Here is a 27,091-nt window from a genome sequence, read left to right as displayed (position 1 = left end):
GACCCCTATGTTACACAGGTTCAGAGAGGGTGTCTGGCTAGCGTTCATAACCAGTCTGAGCCAGGCTCTCTGTGAGAGGAGTAGGCTATAGTGCAATATGGTGAACATCTTATACGTGAATTTTCTCCCTGGCTTTCTATACGGTTGAAAAAACCATTGCAAGTAGAACGAAGGTTAGGATTTGGTTTAATTTGGCATAAGTTCATATGCTAGGCACAGTGGACCTTACCCTGTTGGTGAAGAGCTTCCACTCCACTCAAGGAACAGCTGTAAACATTTTATAATATTTATTTTACAATGTTTCTGTTTCAGAGAGAAGACCCCTCCCCGTCCTCAAGGACAGAGGCCAGAGCCAGAGAACAGAGGGGTGAGGAACATTCTAGGAGAAGCCTCTAGAAATGAGTTCATGGCTTTAGAAGTTTCCATCTTGGCCCTACACTTTTTCTCCTTGATTATAAAAGTAAAAGAAAAATTGTAAAATACATAAAGGAGAAAGAGAAGAAAAAAATCACTTAAAATCACACCATCTAGAAAAAACTGCTGGAAATATTTTGGTCTATTTTCTATTGTTCTATAAATTTTGTAAATCTCTTTATGTGCATGTATTTATAGATATATTATGTATACATATATTTTATTATTTTTTTTACAATATTTTGCTCCTGTAACTCTTTTTGAAATTTCATTCATTCTGAGTGCCTTCTCTATGCTGGGCATTATTCTAGGCATTGGTGATAGATCAGTGAACATAGCAGAGATAAACTTACGGAGTTTATATCAGAGGGGGATACTTTTAACGATGTATCTTGAGATTTTACATGTCAGTAATATTTTATTTAAAGGCTGTTTAGTATTTAGTTGTATGAACTTAACATTATTTTATCCTTTGTTGAACATTGAATTGTTTTTTTTATTTTAAAAATACTCTGATGAACTTATAGATACATTTTTTAGCAGGTTTGTGGTTATTTTACCAGGACAAATTCATAGAAGAATCACTAGCTCAAAAAATTTGCTCATTTAAATCTGATGTTAGTGTTAAAATTTTCAGTTAAAATATTAAATGTTATTTTTTTTAATTTTTAAAAATGTTTATTTTTGAGAGAGAGAGAGTGCAGCTGAGGAGGGGCAGAAAGAGAGGGATACACAGAATCCGAAGCAGGTTCCAGGCTCTGAGTGTCAGCACAGAGCCTGACCCGGGGCTCGAACTCCTGAACGGTGGGATCATGACCTGAGCCTGAAGTCGGATGCTTAACGGACTGAGCCACCCAGGCACCCCTAAAGAAATTTTAAAAGCAAAATACTTATCCATACTACCAGAACCCCAAAAAAGTATATTTTTATTTCTCTAGATTAAAATATTAAAAGAAAAATTTTGAGGGAAAATACTTATCTATATCTTGTCCACCTACCAGCATATTGTCCTGAGCATACTTGTGACCATAGTGTTCAGTTTTGTCTGATAATTTGGTCACAAGAGTTTTTCATTTCTCCAAAAGAATTAGGATCATAGGTTGTTGGACATACTGACCTAGCGCTACCCCTTGACTACCATGTAATATCACCTTAAGCTTTCCAGGCTCTGTTTCTCAGCAGAAATTTGGCTCCTAACCTCAGGAAGCCAGAGGCCCTGGCCTTAATTACTGTGGTGCACACCTCCAGCATATACAAGCACCCACAGCCACCAGTGATGCTTTTTGTCTACTTTGCCCCAAGAACATATACCCACCAAATGTAAGGACTTAGGGGATTGTATAGATGTTGCTAAAAGGGAGGCCAGAAGGTCAGTCCTCAGGATTGCACTCAATGAAGTGGTAGTTCCTAATTAAACAGTTGCACTTTTCTGGGTAAGGCAGCCTCGGTCCCAGGAGCCCTCAGACTCAACCATGCTGGGTCTGAATAGGAGGCATTTCTATACTGAGGAGATGGAAAACTGGTTGTTTTTCTTCTCTGTAGATTTGTTCTCTTAGTTTATCTGCTGTTAGGTTTTATAGGTAGTGCCACCCAGCAAGAAGTTTGGAGCTGGGTGCCAGGCTGCTCAGTATGGGATAAGGAACAGCCACTTTCATAACTTGCAAAAGACTCACAAATGAAGGCCAGTGAGCTCTTTGTGGAGAGCAGTTGACCCAGTAAATTTTCTTATTATTTTTTAATCATTTGTTCTAAGGATCTACCCAGGGATGTGGGGGAAGAGAGAAAATTTTTGTAAGATGTGCACAATAATTAAGAGCATGGGTTTTCAGATCATATTGACCTAGTTTCCAGTCTAAACTCTACCCCTTTTACAAGCTGTGCAACCTTGGTCAAGGTAAAAAATGGGTTGCTTATTCACAGTGTTGTAATTCTTACTGAATCTTTTTTTTTTTTTTAAGGTTTATTTATTTTTGAGAGAGAGAGAGAGACAGAGCACAAGCAAGGGAGGGGGAGAGGGAGGGAGACACAGAATCTGAAGCAGGCTCCAGGCTCTGAGCTGTCAGCACAGAGCCTGACATAGGGCTTGAACTCACAAGCCACGAGATCATGACCTGAGCCAAAGTCATATGCTTAACCGACTGAGCCACCTAGGTGCCCCTTTACTGAGTCTTTTCATATGAAAGACGATGTAGTGTAGAACATGTTATGGGGGGAAAGCTGAGGATAATACACCAAACTGGTAACAGTGTTTATTGGAGAGAGCATGGCCTTGAAATGGTGAATGAAGAGACCTCTGACTTTCTATGTCCACTATTCTTCTAATGTATAAGTTTCTTATAACAAGCATATATACTTTTGTAATCAGAAAAAAAAAGTATTTTACATTTTTTAAAATTCTTTGTAAAAATATTAAAAGAAAATTTTGAGGGAAAATACTTACCTGTATCTTGTTCACATACCTACATGTTGTCATGTACTTGTGACCATAGTGTTCAGTTTTGTTTGATAACTTGGTCACAAGAGCTTCCCTGTGTTGCTGCACTATCAACATAATGGTCTTTAGAGAGCATGTATCAAGATTTTGATCATGACCTCCATTGTCGGTTAATTAGGGTTCCACTTTTTTGCTATTACCAATAATGTGGGTGTACGGATTGTTGCCAATTTTGTTATTATAAAGCATGTAGAAAATTTTACTGACTAGTGTGGGATTCTGGGGAAAAAACTGAGGCGCTCTAAGAACCCTGACTTGCATCAGCAGACTGTTTTACTTTGGACCAGGACCAGGCCTTTCTGGCATTCACATCTCCTTGGCTGGGACTCCTTGAAGGCTAGCGGGGCCAGGGTTCCTTAGGGGAACCTCAGGGTTCCTCTGCCTTGGGGTCTAGATGGGAGGAAAAGATGTCCCTCCCCCTTTGGAAACAGGTGGCAGAGGATAGGGAGGAAAGGCAGGTGCCACCTGCAGGTGACATGTTTGACAGGTGCAGGAGAAATGTATTTGTTCTTCTGAATTGCACTTCTTCCACACAGGGATTTCAAGGATTTGGATTTGGAGATGGTGGCTTCCAGATGTCTTTTGGAATTGGGGCATTTCCCTTTGGGATATTTGCCACAGCATTTAATATAAATGATGGGCGGCCTCCTCCAGGTAAGACCCTATCTCCTTGGTAATCCTGCTTGGAGGCTCCTTGGAATTCATTAGTATGAAGATTACAGATAATTGTCACTGCTTGGAAGTTTAGGCTTTTCAAAATGTGAACTCTTTCCAGATTACTGGTAGTCATAATGATATTGCACACCCGTCAAATATTAGGCATGTTCAAAATATTTGCCATCACAAACCCAGGGGATCCTCACCACAAGCCTGTGTACACCTGTGGGATGGGTGTGCAATTAGCTAGCTCCGTTTCACAAATCAGAAAATGCTCAGTATGTTTCCCAAGACATACTTTGTGCCTATAAAATGAAAAAGAATAAAATAATGCCTAGTATACCTAGCTGAAGAAAAGCCTCATCCTGTTCACGTATCCCCCACTTTCACCATTTGGGGACAGGGAAGAGTGAGGCAACCCACCAGGATTCAGGGCCTCTCTATTCTCTGGCATCTCTGTCCAGCTTCCCTCAGGATACACATGGGGCTGGTCCCAAGTCCCATCCCTTTGATAACTCTTTCTAGGTCTGTTACCTGCCACTACCTTTCTCTTTCCAGCCAGCTTAAAGGTACCAGCTGCATTCTGTGTAGAACTAGGCAGCAAGGTGGGTACCCTGTACTTTATCCCAATCTGACACCAGAGCCAAGATCCTTACCATGGAATCTGCAGAGGTGCTGAAGTTGGTTGAATTCTACTTGTACTTATTGGAGCCTCATTTGTGATGGACTCAGTGTATTTGCAGAAGGAACCAGTGTGTGGTTCCTGGCCAGAAGCTTATGCTCTTAGGGACAGAAACCTACTCCTGGGTCATTCCAGTTTTCTTTGGCCTTTACCCTGATGCTTGGCATATAGCAGGCAATCAGTAAGTCTTTGTTGACTGCCTGCCTGCATGAATCATCAGAGCACCTGTCTGGGGAATAGTATAGCATCAAGAAATCTTGGAATGCCCTTTGTACCTCCTTCACCTCAAAGGTTTCTCCTTCATTTACATATTTTCTCAAAGGAAGGAGACCCCACAGGGCAGGGTGTACCCTTCCCTGAAGGAGGGACAGGGCCCTGTAGAGGCAGTAAGAACCTGCTTGGCAGCTTCTTTCCCTTCTTCCTGGTCCAGGGCTCAACCTGGGTTCCTCAGTTAAAGAGAGCTCTATAGCCAGACTAGACTGATCCAGAGATCACTTTATCCCCATGCTACAATCACAGTTTTCCTTTATCATGTTTGATATGTTTGCCCATCCTGGACTGGTTTTCGTACACTCATTCCCCCAAAGTCTGGACAGGGAGCCATAGCTTTTCTCAAAGCAGGGAGGAGTGGAGGCCCAGTTCTGTCCCTAGTTTGCTGTGTGATGGAAGAGACAAGCCATTTTGCCTTGTCTGGGCCCTAGTTCATCCTCTAGAAAAGGAAAGCACTCTATGTGGGGCTAAGACCCCTCCATGCTCAACAGTGCCAAAATCTAGAGACTCTGTGACTCAAGGCAGCATGCAGAGAGGCTGAGAGCATGACTGGGGCTCTGCCACTAACTTGTGAACTCTGTGATCTTGGGCAGGTCACCTCATACCTGTGCTTCAGTTTCTACTTACACAAAATGGGAATAATAATACCCAGCAAGGTGTGTGTACAAAACACTTAGCACACAGAAGAGGCTTAACAGCAGCTTTTCTTTTATTATTTCCTCTAAGAGCTTCCGGTTTTATGTACATCTGCAGACCAGACTGTCTTAGGATAAATTGGAGACCTTGTCCTCATTGTTATATTATTCCACATATCTTCATAATTCAAGTTTTGTTTTGCCTGATGTTATTTGGGGTTTGGAAATCTTTTTAGTGTGCAGAGTTCTGTTCTAAAGAGATGAAGATTGATGTTCTCAATTCTGGCCCAGACAGGCAGTGCGCACAGCTGCAGTGTTCTGACAGCCTCTCTTCTCCCTCCTTTCTCTCCAGCTGTCCCTGGAACACCCCAGTATGTGGATGAGCAGTTCCTATCACGCCTCTTCCTGTTTGTGGCCCTGGTGATCATGTTCTGGCTGTTGATTGCCTAATGCTGGGTCCCAGCCTATATCCACGGCAGGGCCTCTGGACTGGTGACATGCCACACCCACTCTCGATGTTTGGCTCCCTGGCTAATCCTGACCCCTGGAATCGGTGGGGTCAGTAACACATCAAGGAGTTTTGCTTCTCCATCAGAGCTTTGGGACTCAAGACCTGTTGTCAAGGACTCTGGAGTATGGCCACTGCTGTAAACACCCTGCTGTAACCTCAGTCTTTGGCATTGAGTCGTCTCTCATGAGTTACACCATGAAGTCTTGTTCCAACCAGCTTAGCAGGTCCTGACTCTGCACAGGGAAGAGGCAGGAAAAGAGAAATTGACAGTTCAATTTCACCTGAATTTAATATTACAAAAACAAAGGGATGAACCAAATAGAAACTTTCTTTCATCTCTTTAAATACCCCTTGGTAAGTGGCTTCCAAAATCAGTGGGACTCCCCATATAGTGAGGCTCCAGATCCCAGTGCTGCTGTGTTCTATTTCCTCCTCCTCCTTAGCAGAAATGCCAGAAATTGCTGTCCTATAAAGATCGTAATTGCAGCATCTAAAGCTGGAGTCACTTCATGAATTCACCAGAGAGCCAAAGATCTTTTATTGGCTCTGGGCCATGCTCAGTCTCTGGCTGCAGAGAGTGGCTTGAATGACCTCCTGGTTTCCTGGTGTGTATTATCCCCAGAGACATGTGGTTTCACTCACAGATTTCCCATCCTCTCTCCCCCCAAAAATACGTGCATCTGTGGCTCTCTGCCAGAGGACACACAGCCGAGACTGCTGCTGAAGCCAGGACTACGCATTAGGAAAGACCTGCCATTGGGACTCTGATGGGATTTGGAGCTCTGATGTAGGAACTGAACAAGCAGCCCTTTCCCCAAGCCTACAAAAGCTCCAAGTGCGTCCTCTCAGACCCACCCAACGGGAACTGGGGGCTTTGTCAAGTCAGCGCATGTTGAAGACCATCTTCCCAGAAGCCAAATTGTCCTTTATGAAGAAGCAGGAGTGGGGAGATCCGCATATGACCCTGATTTGGGTATGGCTTGGTGGATACCCCTGAAAACTCCTTGTATGTGTACTAAAACCAGGGAATCATGCAACTGTGGAGCAGGCAACCCTTGATGATTTTTAATGCCAGACAGCAGGGCCTAGAGAGCCTCAGCACGATGACATGGTGTGGTTTTCCCCAGGAAATTTCCAGGGGAATCATTTTCCCAAGCCCTTGACTTGTTTTTCTAGTTCACAAACTTTTTCCTCAGAATCTGATTGAGGGAGTGGTTCCAGGCAGGAGGACAGTTCACTTGTGGAATGGTTCTCACTCTCCTGGTCAGGCCTTTTCCTAGAAACTCAGCCTCTTCCAGGAGATCCCAGGGGTCGTGGAAGATGGACTTCCTCTGGGGGCCTCTCTGTCACTTTACCAGTCCACATTGCTCCTGGCTCACCCCTAGCCATAGCCAATAAGTGGTAGAAAGCCCCACCTAGTGCTTTTTTCCAGCTGTGGCTCTGCATAGCATGTGGAAACCAAGACCTTGAGGAAGACAGGGGAAGTCCTCCTCTCCTGTCCATAGCCCCCAACCCCTTCCCTTCTGTACCTGTCAATGCCAGAGTTCAGTGTTTAATCAGACAAAACGTTAAGTGTTGAAAAGGTGGTTCATTTGCCGAATCCATTTGGTAGGACTAAGCTACCAGCTTTACAGTGTCCCTGATGGATTTTAAACATTCTTGGGACACCCACTCAAGAGTGCTCTTTTTATCACCTCCTGGAAATCCCAAAAGTCAGAGGGACCCCAACCTCTCAGCACAAGTGAATTGGTGAGATCGCTCAGTGCAGTAGCCCCACCTAGTGGTGAGAGAGAGGACTTCAGATAGATGGGCCCAACAGAAATGGGTTTCCAGAAGAAAAGTTAAAAAAGAAAGGGTTGTGGGTAGGAAGACAAATTATTGGGACTCTTTGATGAAGTAGAGTGAGCCCAGGAGAACTCCACCAGCAAAGGCATCCCAGGAACCTGTGAGCCAAGGCAGGTTGGCCATGTACCCTTTGATTTTGAACCTTCTAGGCCCCCCACTCACCCTCTACTGGGAGCTGGGGCAGGAGAGCCAACTTGGGACTGCTGGCTCAGCCCCAACAGGAAACCCCCTTCCCACCACCCCTCTGCAGGCTCACCACCTTGCCCCTCTGCCAAGGCAGTTTTCGTTTCTTTTGTGTGTTTTCTATGTTGGCGTCCAGCCTGCCCACCCCCGCCCCTGCCACCTTTGTGGATTAGGACCAGGTCCCGACCACAGTCAGAAAATGACACCATGTAAAGTGGCACATCTTGACCAGTCACTAATTTTCACTGTTGTGAAAGTGATTTGATTTAGAATTAAACAAATGGTTTTACATTACTGTGAGCTGTGGACTTGTCTGTGTAACTGGGTGGGGGGGGGGGAGCGTGAATGGGTTGGGGAGTAATCACACTGATTTGGCCTCTGGGAAACACTTCTGCATACGTGGGACTGTCACAATGAGGAGCAGTCTTCAGGCAGCCATCGATAATTAGGGATGAGAAGCACAGGCTAGAGGACTGGCTGCATATACAGTCCTACTCAAAATGTAACCTGACAGCCCCAGTCCTGACAAGTGTATGGAATTCCTAAGCTTAAGGCTACCACGATGGAGCTTAGCTTGTGGACAATCAGAACCTTGAGGACAATCACAGGTTATTCACATGCTCTGCAACAGGGCAGATGGGACCCTGGCCAAGCCCTCTACCTGGAGCAGTGGATGTACAGCTCCCTAAGGTTCCTCAGTAGCAGAGTATGAGATGGTAGATAGGTTACAAACCTGGCCTTGCCTCAGGCTCCACCCCCCACCCCCCCACCCCCCCCCACACACACACAATAGAGCTACAAGGTCATCCCTCTGAAAAGGTCTCTTTTCTCCCTCTCTTCCACTTTGACCTAAGGCTTTAATCAAGTTGAACAGCACTAAGATATGGTAGGAAATGCAAAGATCAGAGATCTCCAAGAACTCATAAGCCCAATAAGAGATGGAAAACAAAACATGCACTGAAGTAGAATAGGACAGTAAAGCCTCTACATACCTATGACCCAACCCCAATAACCATCAATTCCTGTCCAATCCTGTTTTGTCCCCACCCTCATACTGCTCCCTTTCTCTTGCCTGGACTATTTTGAAGCAAATCCTAGTCCTATGCCATCTATTAAGTATTTCAAATATGCATCTCCATGATAAGGATTTTCAAAAACGACCAAAATACTATTTTATGTACCTGAAAAAATTAACAATAATTCCTTAATGTCATCATATATCCAATCATTGATCAAATTTTCCTAGTTGTCTCAACTTTTTTGTTCAGTTTGCTTGCATTAAGATCCAAATCAGATTAGGGGCGCCTGGGTGGCTCAGTCGGTTAAGCGTCCGACTTCAGCTCAGGTCACGATCTCACGGTCCATGAGTTCGAGCCCCGTGTCGGGCTCTGGGCTGATGGCCCAGAGCCTGGAGCCTGCTTCCGATTCTGTGTCTCCCTCTCTCTTTGCCCCTCCCCCGTTCATGCTCTGTCTCTCTCTGTCTCAAAAATAAATAAAAAGTTAAAAAAAAAAAATTTAAAGATCCAAATCAGATCGATATCTTGCTATTGGAGGTCTCCTAAGTCTCTTATTACATCCATAGTTTCCTCTTTTCTTCTACAGTTTACATGTTTTTTTTTAATTTAATGTTTATTTATCTTTGAAAGCGAGACAGAGTGCAAGTGGGGGAGGAGCAGAGAGAGCCGGAGACATAGAATCTGAAGCAGGCTCCAGGCTCTGAGTTGTCAACACAGAGCCCAACACAGGGCTGAAACCCATGAACTGTGAGATCATGACCTGAGCCGAAGTCAGATACTTAACCAACTGAACCACCCAGGCACCCCGCAGTTTGTCATTTGTCCTATTGAGTTTCCCACAGCTTCAGTTTTGCTATATGCATCACTGTGGTGTTAATAAGCTCCTCTTACTCTTGTATTTCCTGTAAATTGTTAAATCCAGAAGCTTGACCAGGTTCAGGCTTGGGTATTTAGTAAGACTATGTCATAAATGGTACTATATACCTCTTGTTGCATCATTTCATGAGGCACATGATGCCTGGCAGTCCCTTTTTGTGATGTTAGCAGCCCTTACTGATCATTGTCTAAAACAGGACTTTCTGTCATGATGGAGATGTTCTCTATCTGGACTGTCCAACACAGTAACCACTAGGCACATGTGGCTAGCAAGCACATGAAATGTAGCTAGTGGACTGAGGAACTTAATTTTAAGTTCTATTTCATTTTAACTTACATAGCCACATGTGCTAATGGCTATTGTATCAGTGCAGATTTAGATTAGTTCACAGGGTTTGCAAAATAATATAATTGAAGATAATGTGTTAAGCATTTAGAAACAAGAATAGGGTAGAATAGGTAGAAAGGGGCAACAAAATTACAAAGAACACGGAGGGAAATGGTAGAGTGGTACAAGGGCAGAATGTATTCTGGAAAAACAGTTCTGGAGTGAAGGGAGTAGGAGAAAAGCCTGCAAAGTGAGATGTAGTTCACTCATGAGGGCCTGGTTTAGCCTTTGTTTTGTTGGCAACAGGGAGCTATTGAAGGTTTTTGAGCAGACACATAATTCTGGAGGATTAATCAGTTGCTCTTGGATGGGACTGATTCTAGGAGTGGAGAGACTAGAGGCCAAAGACAGGATCAATTTGATGAAAGTGTAAGTGACAATCGGAAGGTATAGCTGGGAATCAGTAGACCCGTTCCCTCAGGATGGCAGAGTCAGAACCTTCAGGTGTTTTCAGTGTCCAGGTTCTCATTTCTATAGGTCCAAAGAGTTGATTGTCAGTCAGCAGGATCTGGCCTTAGGGACTGACCAAACTATGGTGGGGTAATCAAAGTGTGAACGGGTGACTTGGGTGCTAGAAACTCACATCTTCTCCCTACCCAGGATTTTCTGTCTTCCAGAAATCCCCCTGGAGTTCACAAGTGATCTTGGAATATTCTTTGGGCCTATACTGGAAAGATATCTTTTGGTTATACATTTCTACAGATTGCTATTTTCTTTCTTTACATTTCAATTTGCATTTCTCAAGAGTTACCTAAACTTCCCTGGAAGGAACTTGGGGTAGTTGGTTATCCCCCTACTCCCTGCTAGTGAACACCATGAGGCTGGAGGTGGGAAAGAAGTGGAAAGAGAGAGGGTAAGGAGGGAGAAAAGACAGACCTGGGTGCCTTGCTGTGGGGCTGAGGGAGAGGGAAGACAAACAGGGGTCTTGGTTCCAAGGCTTCCAGTGCCTGTGTGCCTGGCAAAATACAGCATTACCTCTTTGCATGTGTAGGGTGAATAAAATCCCTGCTCCCTTTTTGCCTACCATGAGGTGGCTTGTCAGAGTCCCCTGGATCCCTGCCACTTTAATTCAACACACAATCCTGTAGTTGCTATAATCAGACCAGAAATTCTTCAGAAACTGTAAAGCCAACCGCTGGAGGGTTCCCAGGAATTACCGGAAGTCAGGCACATCCCCTCCCCCACCCCCTCAGCACTTTCTCTATACTCAGGATTTCAGGAGCCACCTGCCACACCCAGAGGAGAAACATCTGACCTGCTTCCTATTTGGATTACACAGGTCAGGAAGAAAAGAGAATTGTGCCCACCTTTGCTTATTGGAGTGCTGGAGCCAGACAGCAGCAGAGTTGAACTTTGTCTTTAGCAGGGGTGTCATGATCCATTTCCTTGGGCCCCATTCCTGCCTCTTCCTGATCATTTGGACACTTTTCCCATGACCTAAATCCAGTCTAAGGAAATGACAGTCGCCAAACACGCATCACAGGAGAATCAGATGGGAAGGACTGCAGGGTCCTGTTGATGCAGCCCACCCTTTGTCACATAGAGGACCCCAATTCCCTCCCAACCCCAGTGAAAGAAAGTGGTTCTCAAGGCCCCTCAGCCAGCTAGCAGCTGCCAGGAACCAGCCTGCTGTTCTAACTCCTTGTCCAGGGCTCTCTCCTCCACAAAGAAGAGCCAGCAGAGCAAATCCAGTCTACAAGTGTGTTCCCTTTAGTCTACATGGCATTTTTAGAATTTCTGAATGTTACCAACATTTTAAAAAGTGGGAAAATTCACCTAAATACCTGGAGTTTGGGCTTGTCTTGAAAATTTGGAAGATCTGGTGTGCTGCATTTATTTATATACCTGTTTGGCCCCGATAAGAATCTGCCCCTAGTATGCTGGTTGCACCACCTTCACACCATCTTTGACCTAGAGATTATCTACTAAGTGTCAGCTTACTCACAGTGGGGCAGATAAGTGGCTTCTTTGAGCTGGAAGCCTAAGAAAAGTCCACTCTAAATCCCCAAAGTTATTTGTGGAGTAGCTTCTCCATATTCATATTCCTTTTTTTTTTTTTTTTTTTAAGATTTTTATTTTTAAGCAATCTCTACACCCAACACGGAGCTCGAATTTACAACCCCAAGATCAAGAATGGAATGCTCTAATGACTGAGCCAGACAGGTGCCCCTCCATATTCATATTCTTGGTCCTAAACACTCTACTAGAAAGAGCTTTTGCCTGGGAGTTAGGCGACCTGGGTTCCCATCTCACCTCTGCTCCTAGTGAGCTGAGCCATTTTGAGGTAATAGAACTTCTTTCCTCGGGTCCTCAGCTGCCCCCATCTGTAAAATGGGCTGAGGATCTCCTGTTGAGACCTCCCAGGAGTCCCGGGGACTATGCTGACAAACCACCTCACGGCCGCGGACAATCATCCTTACCAGCTCAGGCACTCAACAAAAGGCGTCGCTCTTTCTGGGAGGCACCAGGGCCCCCACAGAGCCCGAGTCAGGGGGCGTGGCCTGGCGTCAGCGGGGCGGGGCGTCGGCGGGCGGGCCCCCGTGCCAGGTGCGGTTTGGTCCTCCCCGGGCGCCGTAGGCGGTGCATCCAGCTTGCGCCCGGGGGCCGCGGTCCTCCCGCGCCTGAGACGGCTGCGAGAGTTGAGAGGAGTTGCTGTAGTCCCCGCCACCTCCTCCCCATTTCCGCGTCCCCGGAACCATGGCCGCGCAGTCGGGTAAGGAAGGGCCGCGCCGTTCTGTTTCGCCGTTATCTCGGAAGCCCGGGCCCAGGACGCCTGAAGGGAGCTGGCAGCCTCGGGAGTTTCGGGCTGAGTGGACCCCCATGGACCCCGGCACTTGAGCAGGAGAACTGGGGAAGTGAGCACAACGCTCCCCGAGGACTCGGAGGTTGTGGGGCTTCGGGAATTGGGGGGCCGAAGACAGAAGGATGCGAGGGATATGCGGGTTGGGCTGCTGAGGGTTGAGGTCCCTCGAGGAAGGGATGCTGGGCTCTGTGAGGGAATCAGCTTTTTTGTGTGAATCTGGCGGCCGCAGGTCCCCAAATGAAAACTTTCTAAGGGGGCGCCTGGGTGGCGCAGTCGGTTAAGCCTCCGACTCTGGGTTTTGGCTCAAGTCGTGTTCTCACGGTTGGGAAGTTTGAGCCCCGCATTGAGCTCTGCGCTGACTGTGCCTAGCCTGCTCGGGATTCATATTCTCTCCCCCTCTCTCTCTCTGTCTGTCTCTCTCAAAATAAATAAATCAAAACTTAAAAAAGAAAAAAAAATTCTTTCTAAGAAAGCTGGGGCCTGAGTTCTCTTGGAGTGAGGGCTTTGTGGAATATGGAGAGTAAGGAAGGGATTCTCAGGGTTTGGGCCAGTTATATGGGGATGGAGAGTTACCCTGGGTTCTGGGTTTTCTGTGGGAAATGAGGATAGTTGTGACTTCTGACCGGATCCAGGGCGTCTCACGGGTATCTTGGTGCCTGTGATCTTAGGCAGGTCTTAGGGCTCTTTGCAGGAAGCTGGGAGTGTGGGCTCCCTTGGGGTTTAAGACACGGATTAGGGGTTAGGGAGAGAGTGAAGCATTCTTCCTGGGGAAGGTAGGCCACTTCGGGTTCTGGACCCTCCATGGGAGCTGGGTCTTCCCTTGGCCTCTCTGAGACAGGAGAAGAATGTGGCCAAACACCTCTTAGAGCGAAGAGTTGTCCAAAGGTAAAGGGTAGCTTCAGAGTTAGATTAGCTGAGCCTACAGTCCCCTCTCGGTCACCTCACACACTACCCTGCAGCTTCCTGCCCTCCTGGCCTGTCCCCCTGCACTAGGACTTTCTGTTGCCTCTGTTTCCCAGCCACCTGTGTGGGAGGCCCAGCCTCTAGGTCGACCAGGGTCAGCATCCAGAAGCTTTCTAGAGGTGACAGAAGGGAATGGTGGAGGAGGGAGGCTGTCTTGGATATCTGCCCCCATTTCCTGGCTTTCAGCCTGTGGACAGTCACTTCCTCCATCCTGAATACAAGGACCAGGCCACCAATGGGTCATTTCCTTACCATGGAAGCTTGGGATTTTTCTCTTCATTCTGGATAATAGGCTTCTGGAGAAGACTAGGAGTAAAAATGTTCCCTGTCCCTTTCTCTCTGATTTTTTTTTTTTTTTTTTAAGCTTCCAGAGTTTTTCAGTTTAAATGATTTCCAGTGACTTTTTTTCTAACCTCCATGTATGTCAGTTACCTGTCTCGAACCTTGATTCTCAGAAACTTGTAAAAGATCTTAGAGTGCAATAAGTGTTTATTAGATTTCTCTGAGTGAACCAAAAAGCTTTGTAGAGGCATTAAAATGTCTAGGTGTATTAGTTTAGACATTTGTCCATAAGAATATTTGTGGGATACTTTTGTGCTTATGCAAGCACTGAGTAGTATAATGATGAACAAAATGGATACAGTCCTTGCCTTTGTGGTGGATACAGCCTTAGAGACGGATAGTAAATAATTGAGGTAATAATAGAAATAAATGCTATAATAATTTGAGATAAACAGTGGAAGTAAGTGCTGTAAGAGTGCACCAGGGGTGAGGAGAGTGGCAAGAAGACACTTTTCCTTTAAAAAGCAAGTTTATGCTGATCCTTGAGAATAAGTAGAGAGTAAGTCCAGCAAAGAAAGGGCAAAGAATGTTCCAGGTAGATGGAGCAGCCTTAAAAGGTGCCTATGAAGAGCTGTGAGTAGGCCAATATGCCTTTTTCTATGGATGGGGAGACTAAGGCTCAGAAATGACTTGTTCAAGGTTGTACGGCCAAGTAAATGGCGGTGATCAGAATTCATATTTTCCAACTTCAAATTCAGTGCCTTATCCTCTCACAAACACCAGAATTCTTTATTATCACAAACATTAGAATGAGATTATCCTGTGGAGTCAGAAGGAAGTGGGGCTTAAACTTTTACTTGTTCTGTCCGAACTGTTCCAAGACAACTCAGATTCCTGTGTAACGGGAGAATCAACAACAAAGAAACCAAATATTTACTGAGTACTGTGATGTCTCAGGCACTGGGCTGGGCCAAGTTTTACCTCTTATAAATTTTAACAGATGCTAGAGCCAGGAGAGACTTGATAATGTTACTCTCCTTGTTTCATGTATGAAGAAACTGAGGCCCAGGGAGAAAAATGGATTTGTCTAGGGTCACTCAACTAATGGTAGAGTCAGGACTAAACTAGGATTTCTCCTCCAGTGCTCTTTCCAATTTTCCAGGCTACTTGAGACATAGCACATAATAAGTCCTTAATAAATATTTGTAGAAATGAATAATATGTGGTTTGTGCCTTTGAGAAATTCACTGTCAGTTGAGAGTAATTAAGAAAAAAATGGGCAAATCAGGACAAATTTTTAGAAAGCCTGTGTGTGATAACATTATGGAATTTAAAAGATGTTGGAGAACTCTATTCATGCATCCATTCCACAAATATATATTGAGTTCATATTACGTGCCAGGCACTTCTAGGCCCTGGGGGAAACAACAGGAAACAAAACAGACCAAATCCCTTCCCTAACAGAGTATGTGTATGTGTTCTTTTTTTTTTTTTTTTTTTTAGTATTTATTTATTTTGGGGAGAGCGCAAGTGGTGGAGGGGCAGAGAGAGATGTGGACAGAGGATCTGAAGTGGGCTCTGCGCTGACCAGCTGACAGCAGCAAGCCCAATGTGGGGGTCTAAATCACTAATGGAACTGTGAGATCACAACCTGAGCCGAAGCGGGACACTCAACCAACTAAGCCATCAACGTACCCCTCAGAGTGTGTATTCTGATGGAAGTGATAGACAGTATGTAAATATGAATATCAAACATCAGGGATAAATGCTCTGAAGAGAAATAAAGTAGGATAAAGTCATAGGAACAGTTGGAGGTCAGGGAAGGGTAGCCTCCCTGATTAATGACATTGAAGCAGAGAAATGAAGGAAGGGAGTAAGCCATTTGGATATCTGAGGGAAGAACATTTAAGGTGTTGGGAATAGAAGGGAATGAGCAAAGGCCCTGAGCCCAGAATGTACTTGGCATGTTTGAACAACAGCAAGGTGTCCAGGGTGGCTACCAGATTTGGTCAGGAGATACTTCTAGGAGGTAAAATTTGAGAAGTCTTGGGTAGATTAAAAGTGGTGGGGGTGAGGGTGCAGTATGATATCCTGGTAGGGAACAAACTGGAAGTAGGAAGCATAGCTGGGCAAGTTTCAAGGTTCTCACAAGGGATGGTGAATTGATATGGGTGATAGAGGCAAGAATGGAGAAATGGGGCAGTTACAGGAAGTGAAAGATAAAGCTGAGAGGGTAGGTAAAGCCAGACTGTGGAGGGTTTAATGCTAGATTTGTGGAATTTTTCAGACTACAGTAGAGACCATAGGTTTAGAGGCAGAGAACATGATGATGTGTGTATTTTGTGTGTATCAATTTGGCATTGGTGGGCATGATAGATTGGACAAGAGTAAGGAAGGCACCAATCTGGGGGTGATACAGTGGGCCCTGAGGTGAAGTGTTAGTGATAGGAATGGAGAAGAAGGCATTGACCACAGGAATTACCTGCAACCTGGAAGGGCTAGGGTTCAGGGGCATATTAGGAACGGATGCAGGATCAGTTTGTGTGTATGCAGGATCAGTTTGGCATTTCAGTGAGAGGACCTAGAACTCTAGCATTCTCTTACAAGCCTATCTTCCTTCTCACTGTTGACTTTGTTTTTATAGTAGCAAGAATTAGACTCTTTTACCTATTAATCTATACCCAACTGTAGCTAGAACATGAAACCATTGCCGAGTTCTCTTAGAATATACTTTGATCATCCACCCTGGTATTCTATGTCAAGTCTTTCTGCCTGTAATTTCCTTTTTCTAGGGAAGAAAATCTAAATATAAAGACATAGACTTTGGAGTTAGCAGACCTGTGGTCTAAACCCAGATCTAATACTTGTTAATTTTCAATTTCAATTTCAATTTTCTCTTCATAAAATGGGAACAGTAATAATCCTTCAATACTAGTCTTCATCTTATAGGATCTTTATATTTGATTAGTTCATGTTTGCATAGTGCTTAGAACACTATTTCAATTTTCTCTTCATAAAATGGGAACAATAATAATCCTTCAATACTAGTCTTCATCTTATAGGATCTTTATATTTGATTAGTTCATGTTTGCATAGTGCTTAGAACACCACCAGGCACATTGTAAGGACTCAAAGTAGTTAATTTTTTTCCCCCTATCTTTGACAATGAGTAGAGAACTACTGTTTGGGAATGTATTAATTGGTTAACCAGTTCTCTGATAAGAAAATGCCTATTCATTCACAGCTAAGTAGACTTATGGTTGGAAGTGAGAACCTGAGTGCTGGAAAGCCACAGGAACCATCTGTCTCACTTGTTTCTCTACCAAGTATCCTATTACCCTACTAAGTTTGCCCTGCTCCCAGCAACTGGTTTGTCCCTCTGTGATGTGTTATTTCTGTACATATCCCCTTGTCTCTGTCACCTGCCTGAGTACTCACCAAGGGCCCCAGAAGTTCATGACATAGTCTTTGTCTTGCACATGGGCACGTAGAAAAAATTTGCTGAATTTGTTTTGAAAATGTTCCCTTCAGATTTTAGAGGTTAGTGTAATTCAACTCAACCTTTTCCCTTGCCAACCCCCTAGATATACATGAAAGAAAGAAGAAAAGCTTTCAGTTGCCAACCAAGTGTCAGGCACTGCAGGAAGTATTTTCACATATATTTAGTTATTTCTCTTAATCCTCTTGGGAATCCTATGAGGTATAGATGGTTATTCTCTTTTTAAAGATTAAGGGAGACAGGCTCAGAGAGGTTAAATAATTTGCCCAAGGACACAGAACCAGGTTTCACACCTAGGTTACTCCAGCTCTTCTGGTTGACCCTTACTACTAAAGGGCAGAGGGAAACAACAGCAAAAATCAACCTTCTGAGATGTCTGTGTATGTGCCTTAACCTGCAAAATGAGAGACCCTCATTTGGTGTCACTAACTCAGAGCTAGAAGAAATAATTTGATCCCACTTCTTATGAAAGAAGAATCTAAGGTTCAGAGAAGTCCAGAAAGTCCTTTAAAAATCATGTCATATTCTCTTGGAAACTGAGAACAAACTGAGGGTGATGGGTATTGAGGAGGGCACCTTTTGGGATGAGCACTGGGTGTTGTATGGAAACCAATTTGACAATAAATTTCATATATTAAACAAAAAAACAAAACAAAAGAAAAAAAAATCATGTCATATTTCTTCTATAGACACTCCCCTTGGTAATATTTGGAAGCTAGTGCAGAGGAAAAATCTTTGGGATATAGGGGAGAGTATCTAGAGGAACGTTAATCATACTGTTAGTCTTGTTAGTACTTACTTCATTAAAGGGTGATCTTTTCTCTCTTGGCTGCTCATCACTGGTTGCTGCCCTGCCCCTCTGCTTCCTGCTTTATCCTGGAACAAGTGGGATTTATACACCTGACCTGCCAGTTCCCAGGGGGGCACAGCAGTTACCATCCTTGTTGTTTTGTGCTGCACTGAATTGGCTGGGTTTTGTTCCTGGCTCTCATTGTCTAGTGGAACATGAGAAGCATCAAAGATTTTTCTCAAATGAAAGGATAGGATCTGTGCATGTTGGTTCAGGTTAGGCTTTATGGTCTCATGAGCTTTCAGTACCTGGAAATTTCTCACCACTTTGAAGTCTGAAAAGGACTAGTTTGCAGAAACCCAGCTCTTAGACCAAGATTAAGGGGAATGTTAGTGTCTTGTGGGAAATGCACTGGCTGTGGGCTGGAGTACCAGGCTGAGCCCTTCCTTCCACTGAATAACTGTGTAGTCTTAAGCAAGTCCTAACTTGTCTAAGGCTGCATACAATAATAAAAATGCAACTGGTCTGGTAGTTTCAGAACTTGGGTTTGAGCCCCTCTCGGACCAGCTTTCTGATGGTTAGGCAACTTGACTCTCCTTCTTCAAGCCCATTTTTCTTTCAAAAAAATGAAAGGATTGGACTAGAGTAGATGATTTTTAAAGGCCCTTCCAGCCTTACCATCCTGTCATCCTAGTGCCTGCCCCAGTGAATTCACAGATTATTTGAGAATCACATCATCAGTTATTAAGTTGGGGGAGAGAAGCATATGTAAATTGATTTTATATATATATATATATATATATATATATATATATATATATATATATATATTTTTAAACTGAATATATTTTGTACCAGGATTCAAAAGATCCTGAAGGTGAGAACCTTTGTAATGAACCACTTGTTGTAATTCTCACCCCCTTTGCATGGCACATTTACAACTTCTTAAAAGCAACAAATTCCAATAGTAACTGTGAAGGTACAGTTTTCTGATTATTAAACACTTACTAAGGGCCCCTTATTGTTTTGAGGCTACTGGGGACATATACTTAATCAAACTCCCTTTCTGGCCTCTGACAATCAGTAGCCACTGTTGATAAGTCTGCAAATATGAGAGATAAACACTATGGAGGGAGAGAGTAAATGTCCTGGTACAATGAGGTATTTTCTGAGAGGAAATATTTCCCAGGCAGACTGGATTCTGGATGGGTCTTTCATTGGGCCTCACAGAAATTGCTAGGTCTTTGTATTATTATATTTCTCTTTCATTTCTTAGAATAAAGGTTGTAAGAGAGTTGGGATGCCTGGCTGGCTCAGTCAGTGGAGCATGCAACTCTTGATCTCGGGATCATGAGTTCAAGTCCCATATGGGTGTAGAGCCTACTTTAAAAAAAAAGTTGGGGGTGCCTGGGTGGTTCAGTTAAGTGTCCTATTCTTGATCTTGGCTCAGGTCTTGATCTCAGGGTTGTGAGTTTGAGTCCCACACTGGGCTCCACATTGGGTGTAGAGCCTACTTAAAAAAAAAAAAAAAAAAAAGATGCAAAAGGATCATCAACTTTCAGGGCTGTAGGGAGCTGAAGAAGCCAAGAGTATTCTTTGGAGGGGATTTGGTTTTGAGAAGCTGAAGGTTCTGGGTGAATATTCTTGCTCAGGTACTCTAACTGAAAAACAGTGTGAATGCATAACAGATAAACTGAGGCCTGCACATCCACATGTGGCTTTACCCATAAGTAGTCATCCTGAGAACCTGAATACTTATTGAGTGGAATCATCCCTGCTGACCGTTGGAGCTTATCTTCGGAAATTACCTTCATAGTTGGCAGCTGGATCCAACATTTCAGTTGGATTTGCCACACAAAGAGTTTCTGTTCTGTACCAGGTTTTATGCTAGGCCCTGGAGATTTGAAGATAATCAAGATGCAGTCTTTGTCCTTTAGAGCTGGGAGTGGGGATGGGGGACACAGAGAGGGTGGGACTGAAGGAAATAGAAACATAATGAACTATAATTACAAAACAAATGATGTAAAGCAGGTATAGACAAAATGGAACAAACAGTGTCTGCCTTTGGGGGACCATCAAAGAAGGATAGAAATTTGATTAAGGGAAAAGGCAGTAAAGTATCTTAAACACAGAATAGCTCAAGATGTGAATGCTAGGATGCAAGAACATAAATGTGAATGGCAGAAACAGAAAATAGATCAAGATGTGATTTAGAGCATCCCTTTGTTGCTGATGAGAGATAAAGGTTCTTTGGGGTCACCTTGTGGACGGCCATTCATTCCTTTAGTAAAAGTTTGTTGAAGGACTACAGTAGGCCAGGGACCTGTCTTGGTTCCCCTCATCCTTTGGAGCTGACAATAGCCAACTTTAATGATATGTGAAGACTTTGTGTTCCTACCTTAGGACCTTTGCACATGTCTTCTTTCCACTCCCATCTCCAGTGTTATCCTTCCCTCCTCCTCTCTGCCTGTTAATTTATGTCATCCTTTTGTTTTTAATGTTTTATTTATTTTTGAGAGAGAGAGAGAGAGAGAGAGAGAGAGAGAGAGAGAGAGAGACAGCATGAACAGGGGAGGGGCAGAGAGAGAGAGAATCCGAAGCAGGCTCCAGGCTCCAGGCTGCCAGCACAGAGCCCAATGTGGGACTCAAACGCATGAACTGGGAGATCATGACCTGAGCTGAAGTTGGATGCTTAACCGACTGAGCCACCCAGGCACCCCTCATATCCATCCTTTAGAGCTCAGTTTAAAAATTATTTCCTTAAGGAATGCTTGTTTGCTTTATCCCAACCCCATTTTCCTAGTTATGAACTTGATTTCTCCTTCATACCACTTGCCCCAATTATAATTAAAATAAGTATATTATTGTTTAATATCTATGTTGAATCTCTTTCTCATTTGCTGCTCTTTCCCCAGTATAGGGTTGGATACATAGTTGGCATAGAATAAATATTTGCTGAAAGAATGACTGAAGCGTGTCCATTGAATTTAGCAATAAGCAGTCACTTTGGCCCTTGGTGAGACAGTTTCAGAGAAATGGTGAGGGTGGAAGTCAGATTGCAACAGGTGGGAAGTGAGGAAATGAGAGCAGTGATGTGTAGACAGCTTTTTAATATGTGTGGCTGTGAAGGGGAAGAAGGGTGGTAGCTAGAGCAGAAAATGGAATCCAGATTTTTTTTTTTTTAATGGGAAAGACTTGAACTAATTTAAATAATACTTGGAAGGAGCCAATGGGGAAGGGAGTAGTGGTAGAGATAATGGAAAGTGCACATCTTCTGAGAGGTGGGATAAGATGGAATCTATTACAGGAGTGCCATGCTAAACAATTGAGCCTTTTCTTCTGTGGACACTGGGGAGTCTGAGTGAGCCAGCTAAGACTGTGTGGTAGATAGGGAAAAGAAGCCAAAGACCTGAACTCAGGCTGTGGTGAAGGACAGGGAAGGATTAGAGAAACATTTGGAAGGTGAAACCAGGTGGGTATGAGAGAAGGGAGTAGGGGTCTTGATTTTGTGCTCCTGGAGCCTAGCACAAAGCAGTTTCTAAATAAGTGTTCATTCAGTGGCTTTGAGTTTCTCAAGACTGGGGAAAGGGCATGCTCTGGAGGGTGTGTCAATAACAAGTTACCTCAGATATCTTCATAGTGGAAAGTCCTGATCCTTTTTGAATTTAGTAAACAGCCAGAGGTCATCCAGGGCCAAAATGCTGAATTGTTGAGTAAGTGGGTGGTCAAGTTAGAGACCATTCCTTTCAGTTAAAAAGTAAAAATGAGAAATAAAATATGGCTTAGAATAATGAGACTTGCTGGGGGTAGGACACAGCAGTTCACAAACTGACTCTAAAAACCCTTCCATGCAAGAGTTCCAAAAATGTTTCAAATCTGTACCTCTATAAGTTGGAAGCGTCTGACTCTTGGTTTCAGCTCAGGTTATGATCTCATGGTTCATGAGTTCAAGCCCCACATCAAGCTCTGCACTGATGGTGTGGAGTCTGCTTGGGATTCTCTCTCTTCCCTCTCTCTCTCTCTCTCTCTCTGCCCCTACCCTGCTTGCTCTCTCTCAAAAGAAATAAATAAACTTAAAAAAAACAACAACAACAAACTTGGAAGATTCATTTGGATGCCTGTCTTCATTGAAAACCTTCTCACTAATTCTTTGTCTCACCCACTGTCCATAACCCAATTTGAGTAAGTCTCTCAGACTTTGAACCTTGGACTTTGTGAGGATTATAGTGCACTCTCTGATTACTACCATCCAAAAAACCAAAAAGACCCCTCTTGAGAGTCTGAGAATTTTAATTTTTTTTAAACCTTTTATTTATTTTAGAGAGACAGAGCCCCAGTGGAAGAGGGGCTGAGAGAGGGACACAGACTCTGAAGCAGGCTCCAGGCTCTGAGCTGTCAGCACAGAGCCCAACACGGGGCTTGAACTCAAAACTTGAGATCATGACCTGAGCTGAAGTTGGACACTTAACCAACTGAGCCACCCAGGTGCCCTGAGAGTCTGAGAACTTTAGATTCAGGTGATGATGGCATATATGTCCTATCACTATGGAACTGGGGGAGAGGAGCAGGTGGGTTGAGGTTTTAAAGCCTTCTGCTAGCTTGTTTAACTTTCCTCTGGGGTATAAGGACAGCTGCCTGTGTGTTCTGGCTACCCCAGAATGCTGCTGAGCAATCTTGAAGTGTCTGGAGATGTGCATTGTCTATTCATGACCCCTGTGCCTGTGAAACAGGGTTCAGTGACTGTCACCGTGCCTGTGGCAGTCTGGAGTTACCCAGAGAGAACAAAGCTGCATACACGGAGTGTACAAGGGAGTCTTGTAACAACCTTGTCCTGCTTTCTAGGGCTGAGTCAGGTACCATAGCTTGATCTCAGCTGCCTTCTTTATTTCAAGAAGTTGGCATCAGAGCCACAGCAGAAGTATTGTGTTTTGTCCCTTTTGGAGGGACATGGATTTACTCTGTGTTATTGCCCATGCTAATCTCTCAGCCTATATACAGCCTTTCTCCATCCTTTCTCAGCCCCTGGCAAATCTACTCCATCCTTCAAGGTTTAGCTCAAGTATTAGCTTCCTCTACAAAGATTTTTCTGACTCCCCTAAGTGGAATGAGCAGAAATTAACATGGTGGAGTATAAAGAGCATGGGCTTTAGGATGAGTTGGGCCTGAGTTGGAATGCTAAATCTGTTGTGTGGCCTGTCACCCTCTAGCCCTAGGTTTGAGTTCTCCCACCCATTAAATGAATTTAATACCTCTTTCACAGGATGGTTTTGAGAATTAAATGCAATTGGGTCTGTGAAAGCAGCTAGTACAAGGCTTGGTATATAGGAGGTGTTCATTAAATGTTCTTTCCCTTCTATACCCATAATTTCTCCTAACTAAAATAGCACTTTGCTTCTACTAAGGGAAAAATTATAATGTGGAAGAAGGGTTCTTTTTCAGTGGATTTGCTCCTTGAAGAACAGAGATGATGTTATCCAGCAGTCTCCATCATAGAGCTTGGAGAGGACCCATGGGTCTGACAAGAGGACCTATGATGTTGGTTGAATGAATGAGCTCCTGGACTCAGTGATGGAATAGGAAAAGGGAATAACATGTTTAACCCAGAGAAGTTTTTGTGGGTGCTGGTTGAAAACAGTCATAGGAAGTCAAAAGAAAGAGACCTTGTTCATTTAATCTACTCAGAGCTATAATAAGCAAGGGCTGAAAGTTCTAGGAAAAGGCAGGTTTTGTGGAAAAAGGAATAATCGGAACCATTTCTAAAAAATGGAATGAGGCTTACTTTTGAGGTCATGAATTCCCTGTCCCTGGGGAGATGAGCAAGCTGGATAAGTGCTTACCAAAGATCTTGTGGAGGCAGGAATTGTGTATTTAGCAGAGCACTGGACCACCCTTTCAATATAAGTCTGTTGACTCGGTCTTATTCTGCATGGTAGGAATCCTGTCCCTGTGCCCCCTGCTACTTTGGGCCTCTGAACCTCCTGGTTTTGTGTGTAGGTGAAGATGCCTGGAGGTGTCGGGGCTGTGGGGACCACGTTGCTCCAAGCCAGAGGTGGTACAGGACTGTCAACGAAGCCTGGCACAGCTCTTGCTTCCGGTAAGTGGGTCTGTCCTCCTGTCTTTGCCAGCCACTACTTCGTGTTTTGGAAAATACAAAAACAAGCTTCTGACTTGAGAGTTTCCATTTTGGTATGGGTTGAGAGGACAGGGAAGAATGTGCCAAGGAAGAGCACATGAGCAAATGGAAGAGCCACATGTGGGCAAGGTACAGCTAGAAATGGGGTAGGGGGATTGGAGCAGCCTTTTCCAGGGTATCCCAGCACCTTCACTTTACAGATGAGGAAACTGAGACCCAGAAAGAATGACTTTCCCACAGCTACACTACTGATGACGCAGGTGCCTCAAGGGTTGTTCTTGAGTGCAGTTGGCAGAGCCAGCTCTTCACCACAGGATGCCTCCCTAGTTTCCTGCTTTTTGTTATTTAATTTTATTATAGCTCTGAGATTGTTGTTTGAAGGCAGCCCAGTTTCTTGAAAATAACAGAGACTTTAAAGTCAGATTTGTTCCTGTTGTCTGAGGCTCAGTTTCCTCATCGGGAAAACACGGATGTTAAAAATTTATCTCATAGATTTGTTAAGATGGAATGAAATCATATATGCCAAGGGCCTAGCACATGGTAGGCACCCACTGAATGGTTATTTCTTTCCCCTGTGAGATTGGAATCTTCAAGAGTGGGAGCTTGTCTGCATTCTCCAGAACATAAAACAGTGCCTGGCCTACAGTCATTCCACATCGGAGGCTGGGTGGGCATGTGTGCCCTCATGGTCTGAAGTGGTGGGGCTGTTGCTCACATCCTGAGAATGAGACAGACTGTAGACAGGCACCATGTGCTATAGATTCCAACTCCCACACACAGCTCTTGTTGCAAAGCATCCCCCGTGCTGATATCAAGTAATTTAATTGACCTTTAAGCACTTGCCTCCACCCGGGAACTATGTGGGGGGTTGGCCTGGAGAGCTCTGGCCTCTGGAAGAGTTGGAGAGGAACTAGCATTTTTTCTGCCCTTTCAGCTCTAATTCAGAGAGCTCTCCAGTCTTCTCTGTGGATCTAATTGCCTTGGTTCTTCCTTTTACCCTCAAGGAAGTTGATTCTACCTTTACTTACTACCTTTATTTAGTAAGGATTAGAGCAGAATATCGGAGCTATAAGGGGACCCTACAGATAAAACCTTTGGCTACCACTTTCATTTAGAGCTGAAGCTAATCCTGATGAATTCCCAGGCTGAGGCTCACCTTGGCACCTAACCCATAGGGTCATATTTATCCCTGCTGTTTTCCTATTTGTGTTAATATTTTCCATCCAAAATAAGCAGGACAGGGTAGAAGAAGCTAATTTTTTGAATTTCTGGATTCTCTTAACACTAGAGAACTTCAGAACCAGAAGGGAACCACACACCTATTGTGTGACATAACCCCTTCCTATCACAGTTGAGAGGCCTGAAACCAAAAAGACAAAAAGAGGTACAGAGACAGGTCATGGATGGTCAGAGCTGACCTTAGTACTGAATTCTTGCATCAACTGTGGGTCTGGTCAGATGCTAGCTTGTTAGGGAACATATTTGTGTGCATGTTGGGTGTGTGTCAGAGTGGGGGGTAGAGAGAAATATATGTGTAGAGAGAAAGAAGTAAGGCACGTTAACATGGTGGATGAGTGCAGGCTCTAGAAGGAGGCTGTCTGGTTTCAAATCCTGGCTTTGCAATTTATTAACTGTCCTTGGGTTGACTGCCTTGAGCTTTAGGCATCTCATCTATAAAATGGGGATAAGTACTCATCCCACAGGCTATCACAATTAAATGTAATAACCTAGATAAACTGTTCAGCATAACACCTGACACATAGAATACCCATAATAATCCGTAGCTGTCACTTTATATTATATTGTGAGTGTGTGTCTATATACACCTATGTGCATGGATTTATTTCTCTTGTTACACACCTCTTGGTCTTCTAATGTAGAGCCTCAGGGATTAAAGTTAACTTTGAACTACCTTGGCACAGTTACACCAAAGATCATGCCTGTGGGGGAAGTAGAACATCTGGAATAGGAGACCTATTTATAGTTTTGTCTCAAGGACATAATCTCTCTAATCCAGCTTTATTTAAGGAGCACATTTCCTGATTCCTGAGCTTTCTCACGAAAACTGGATGACATGAAGTCCTTGGATGGAGCCTAGTAATTTGCCCTGGAGAGACTGGCTTCTTTGGAGCCAACTGACTTTTGTCCAGTTTGGAGGAAGATCTTCAGGGCTGAGAAGGACTGTATTTGTTTGACCCCAGAAGTAACCTGGTTGTAAGGACCAGGAGGCATCAGCCTGAATGGTCTTTGAAATTTTCTTTCATCCTAGCTCATCTGTGATTCTCTGATGAATTCAGAGTGTCTGGGCACAGGTCTGCTGAAAATAGGACCCTCCCTCCATGCTACCGAAAGAAATTCATTTTTTGTGATTCCCTTCCAGCCTTGTTCTTACCCAGTTGAGTTAGTTACAATAAAGGAAATGACTTTTCTTTTCCCTTTCCCCCACACCTTTGTTTTCCTAGTCACAGGGTGGAGCTGGATATTCAATGAAGAAATTACTGGGGTGTGGCCCAAACTCTCCTCCCTTCTCCTTCTCCTTACATTACCCCATCCCCCGCATCTGCAGCCACATCCGTAATCCTATCTCTGATAGCCTTCCGCCAGATTCTCAGGTGCCCCGGACAATAGGAAGCCACTGAAGGCTGGAACC

The 27,091-nt window shown here is 44.1% G+C and overlaps 2 protein-coding genes and 1 long non-coding RNA gene across 4 annotated transcripts in view; 2 read left to right on the top strand and 1 right to left on the bottom strand.

Moving 5' to 3' along the window:
* The window catches only part of RNF185 (ring finger protein 185), a 38,055-nt gene extending 30,070 nt beyond the window's left edge, over positions 1 to 7,985 (top strand). Inside the window, exons 5-7 of the mRNA XM_045458284.1 lie at positions 313 to 367; positions 3,445 to 3,562; positions 5,505 to 7,985. Coding sequence (XP_045314240.1) covers positions 313 to 367; positions 3,445 to 3,562; positions 5,505 to 5,602 — 271 coding nt within the window. The 3' untranslated portion in view covers positions 5,603 to 7,985. The remainder of the gene's footprint in view (positions 1 to 312; positions 368 to 3,444; positions 3,563 to 5,504) is intronic.
* Positions 5,209 to 12,338, bottom strand: LOC123588056. Its single transcript, XR_006707669.1, has 3 exons — positions 12,225 to 12,338; positions 11,279 to 11,419; positions 5,209 to 5,896 (listed from the first exon to the last, which is right to left on the bottom strand). It is a non-coding gene; the product is annotated as an uncharacterized LOC123588056 (long non-coding RNA).
* The window catches only part of LIMK2 (LIM domain kinase 2), a 59,904-nt gene continuing 45,110 nt past the window's right edge, over positions 12,298 to 27,091 (top strand). Inside the window, exons 1-2 of one of the 2 annotated variants that reach the window (XM_045458275.1) lie at positions 12,500 to 12,684; positions 24,303 to 24,402. In XM_045458275.1, the coding sequence (XP_045314231.1) occupies positions 12,669 to 12,684; positions 24,303 to 24,402 (116 nt within the window). In that variant the 5' untranslated portion in view covers positions 12,500 to 12,668. Of the gene's footprint in view, positions 12,685 to 24,302; positions 24,403 to 27,091 lie in introns of both variants that reach the window. The other variant, XM_045458274.1, reaches the window with a different exon arrangement.

Source organism: Leopardus geoffroyi, chromosome D3 (assembly GCF_018350155.1).
Source record: "Leopardus geoffroyi isolate Oge1 chromosome D3, O.geoffroyi_Oge1_pat1.0, whole genome shotgun sequence".
Taxonomy (NCBI): Eukaryota; Metazoa; Chordata; class Mammalia; order Carnivora; family Felidae; genus Leopardus; species Leopardus geoffroyi.
Note: the sequence above shows the minus strand (reverse complement) of the source record. Positions and strands in the feature narration are given on the sequence as shown.